At 48.8% G+C, this 3,648-nt stretch overlaps 1 protein-coding gene across 1 annotated transcript; it reads left to right on the top strand.

Moving 5' to 3' along the window:
• Window positions 1-476: 476 nt before the first annotated feature.
• Window positions 477-1,487, top strand: LOC140197369 (transcription factor SOX-1-like). Its single transcript, XM_072257324.1, has one exon. The coding sequence runs from the start codon at window positions 477-479 to the stop codon at window positions 1,485-1,487; it is 1,011 nt and encodes a 336-aa protein (XP_072113425.1).
• Window positions 1,488-3,648: the final 2,161 nt, after the last annotated feature.

Below are 3,648 nucleotides of genomic sequence, written 5' to 3' on the forward strand. Positions count from 1 at the left end.
TTGAACCTCGCCCAGGGCGCTAGCCCATTGGCTGCCGCAAACTCATTTAATAGCTGTCAATCTGCATCCCCGGGGCCCTTTCTCTGCGTTACCTTCTCCCCACATGGAAACCACAAGCGAATAACTCTGGGCAAGAGCGGCAGCGGCAGAGACAGCAACGCTCGGCGCATCCCTAGCAACTCTGCACCGATTCCAAACCCAGGCACTCTGAATCGGTTCCAAACTGGAGAACTCTGAACCGGTTCCAAAACTAGCAACACCATATCGGTTCCAGTCATCGGCGCCAAATCGGGAGTCTCCGTATCGCTTCCAGCCCGAGGAAATTCCACACAAAGAGAACTTTGCCATTTTTTGCGCAAGAAAGGAGGAAAGATTGCGTTGGCTTCGAGTTCGGCAGGGACGGGGGCTCGGACCCGGGAGCCGCACACTCACCGGTTACTTCCCTGCTCCTGTTCACAGACCCAGGTGCCGCTTGAATGTATAGTTTGATGATGGAGAGTGAGCTGCAGTCTCCGGGGCATCAGATCAGTCCAGCGGGTGGCGGGACCACTGTGCCGGCCCAGGGCGCCAACGGCAAACTGAGTGGCGAGCGAGTCAAGCGACCCATGAACGCCTTCATGGTGTGGTCCCGGGGACAGCGGCGGAAGATGGCTCAGGAGAATCCCAAGATGCACAACTCGGAGATCAGCAAGCGGCTGGGAGCCGAGTGGAAGTTAATGTCCGAGGGCGAAAAGCGGCCCTTCATCGACGAGGCCAAGAGACTCCGGGCGTTGCACATGAAGGAGCACCCGGATTACAAGTACCGGCCCCGGCGTAAGACCAAGACTCTGCTCAAGAAGGACAAGTACTCGTTGCCCGCCGCTTTGCTGCCTCAAGGCCCCGGGGCCCTCGGTCCGCCTGTAGCCTTAAATCAGCGGCTGGACGGGGCGGGAGCTGCGGGCGCTTACGGTCATATGAACGGTTGGGCGAATGGCTCTTACCCCGGATCGGCGGCAGCAGCGGCGGCCGCGGTCATGATGCAGGAGCAACTATCTTACACCCAGCACCCGGCGCTGGCAGCGGTCGGGGGAGGGGGAGGCGGGGGCACTGGCGGAGGCGGCGGGGGCGCCGGCGGAGCGGCCGTCCATCACCACCATCACCACCCGCAGCAGCTCCACCGCTACGACATGCCCATCCAGTATAGCCCCCTCGCCAGCACGCAGGGCTATATGAGTGGCTCCCCCTCCTATAGTACCCTCTCCTCTGGCTACGGCCACCAGCCCCCTGGTGCCATCCAGCTGGGCTCAATGGTCAAATCGGAGCCGGCTCCCAGCCCCCCGCATTCTCGCCCACCTTGCTCCGGGGACCTGAGGGAGATGATCAGCATGTACTTACCGGCAGGCGGAGAAGCGGGCGACCCATCTCCCAACAGACTGCTGCCGCTTTCTCAGCATTATCAGAGCCCGGCCACGGGCGTGAATGGGACCATCCCACTAACTCATATGTGAATATTGGGCCTGGAGAAGGAACTCACTCAAAGCTGCTCTTGGTGTTCTTGTTTAAAAAAGAAGAGTGAACTGCGGACATTTGTTGGCTCTAACTTTAGTGCACATACCTTTTAAACAGAATCTAAATGTTTTATTACCAAGGCTTTGTACAGTATTTATCATTTCGGGCAATTGGGAGGATTACTAACTATGTTTAATTGCCGACTGTTGGAATTTTCCCAGATTGCGCTCTCGCGCTGCCTACATATACTCCAGAATTGCTCGAAGCTGAGTAATGTGAAAATCAACAGCACCCCCACTCTCCCCCCCCACCCCACCCCACCACCCACATCTCACACACCACGGACATTCTTACCACGGACCAGTCTTTCAACTTAATTTATAGGAGATTACAGTCGCTTTTAGTTGCAGGTTTGTGACCCATGTCAGTTTCTGCATTCGAAACTAGCTCCGATTTCTTTGCATTGTAATATTTACTTTAAATCACGGAGATAATTATATTCTAAAATATGCCAGTGGATTCCAACAGCCAATGTAAATAGATCACTAAAGACCTTTCTGCACACGCTGACGTTTGTGCTGGGCAAAATAACTCCGCTGAAATAATAAATTTTACAATAAACCGTTGTATAAAATTTGTATTTCTACTTTTCCTGGTTCCGTTTTGAAATGTGCTTTTGAACAATACCTCTTTACGCATAAAACTGCTTTAAAAACTGGCTGCAGTGTTCCATTTTGTTTAATTCCCTCAGTCGTTACCGAAAATACCTCCCGTCCTGTGCTCGGATAGTTTGCATTCTAATCCCGGAATAATTAAACTAAAACACCAGGACCCGTGGAAATAGTCCATTAAATCCGAAACCGGTAATGCTTGGTTGCAGCTCGCCTGCTTCCGCCGAATGCATCTTAGTGGCTGTGAATCAACAGAGTGGTTAATTGGGGCTAATATCTCCCAAATCAGTCCAGTTGATTTTCCTTCTTTCCAGGAACAATACCGTATGTTGTGTTTTAAGTTGTGACAATTTAATTATTTAAATGTTATAGCATTTTTAAAAATTAAATGTCGCCGTTTCTAAGGGAAAGGATCATTTGACCTGTGTGAACTGTGCCTCCATTTCGGCTGTTCTCTTGGGATGGTTTAGCTGGGGAGAAACCTGGGTTACTCGAAGCAAGGACCTGAGGTGGTTAAAACTTGCAGATATTTCACTCAGGACACCAATAAATACTTCTCAGAGAGCACAAATCTCTCTCTAAATACATAAATAAATAAAAAGGAGGAGGGGGAGAGATAATACAGTCTGAACAAGTGAGCAATATTTTATTTTCTCCCCTAAAAATGAAAGGGCCACTGACGTTGGCACTGTTGGTCAGAATTTCTCAATCAGAGCTCATGCCGCAAATGCTCATGCTATTCCTTCAGATGATCGCCACTCTGAATGTTGGCTAGCTGACGGGTTACAACGTTACGCCGCATTTCATTAAATGCCATGTTGATTTAATGAGACAAATATTTTACTCTCAGTTTATCAACATAAAAACTAATAACCCGCCACTTTCTTCACAATGCTGGTCAATAGGCGATTGAATTCGAGTCTAAATATTGTATTCATCTATTTCAGATTTGATTTGTACAATATCCCAGGTAAATATCTGAATGACACAAGTGGAGAAAATCAACCAAATGTTCCCGTGAAGAAGTTATTTGATTAGGTCAGAATTCAATCGGAAAATTTGTTACAGCGTTTTATTAAGCCATGCCTAACTTAAAGGGCCATTGAAGTAGTTTTATGGAAGATAAACCAAAATCTGTTTAAAATATGATGCTTACGAAATTCACCGGAGTGTCCCATTTCCTATTCCCGCCGCTGTCTTACATCCTTAGCGGTCGCAATAAACGAGCCACTGCATTAAGATGAGGGTTAATTTTCGCCGCACTTCACGCTTTACCAGAAAGCACAACAGGAGCGACCACAGTCTCGGCGAAGCAATGGGCAGAACTGTTTAATACTTCTGCCTTTCTGCTTCAGATATGTATCTTAACGAACGATCTCTAAAAATGATGGCAACGAAATTCATTAGGGATACTCGATGCTCAAATTGTATCCATGCAAAGGGGGGGGGGACTTCATTAGATGGGCGACTTGTAAATGTTTCTGGTTCC

The sequence above is a fragment of the Mobula birostris genome, chromosome 5 (genome assembly GCF_030028105.1).
Source record: "Mobula birostris isolate sMobBir1 chromosome 5, sMobBir1.hap1, whole genome shotgun sequence".
Lineage (NCBI taxonomy): Eukaryota > Metazoa > Chordata > Chondrichthyes > Myliobatiformes > Myliobatidae > Mobula > Mobula birostris.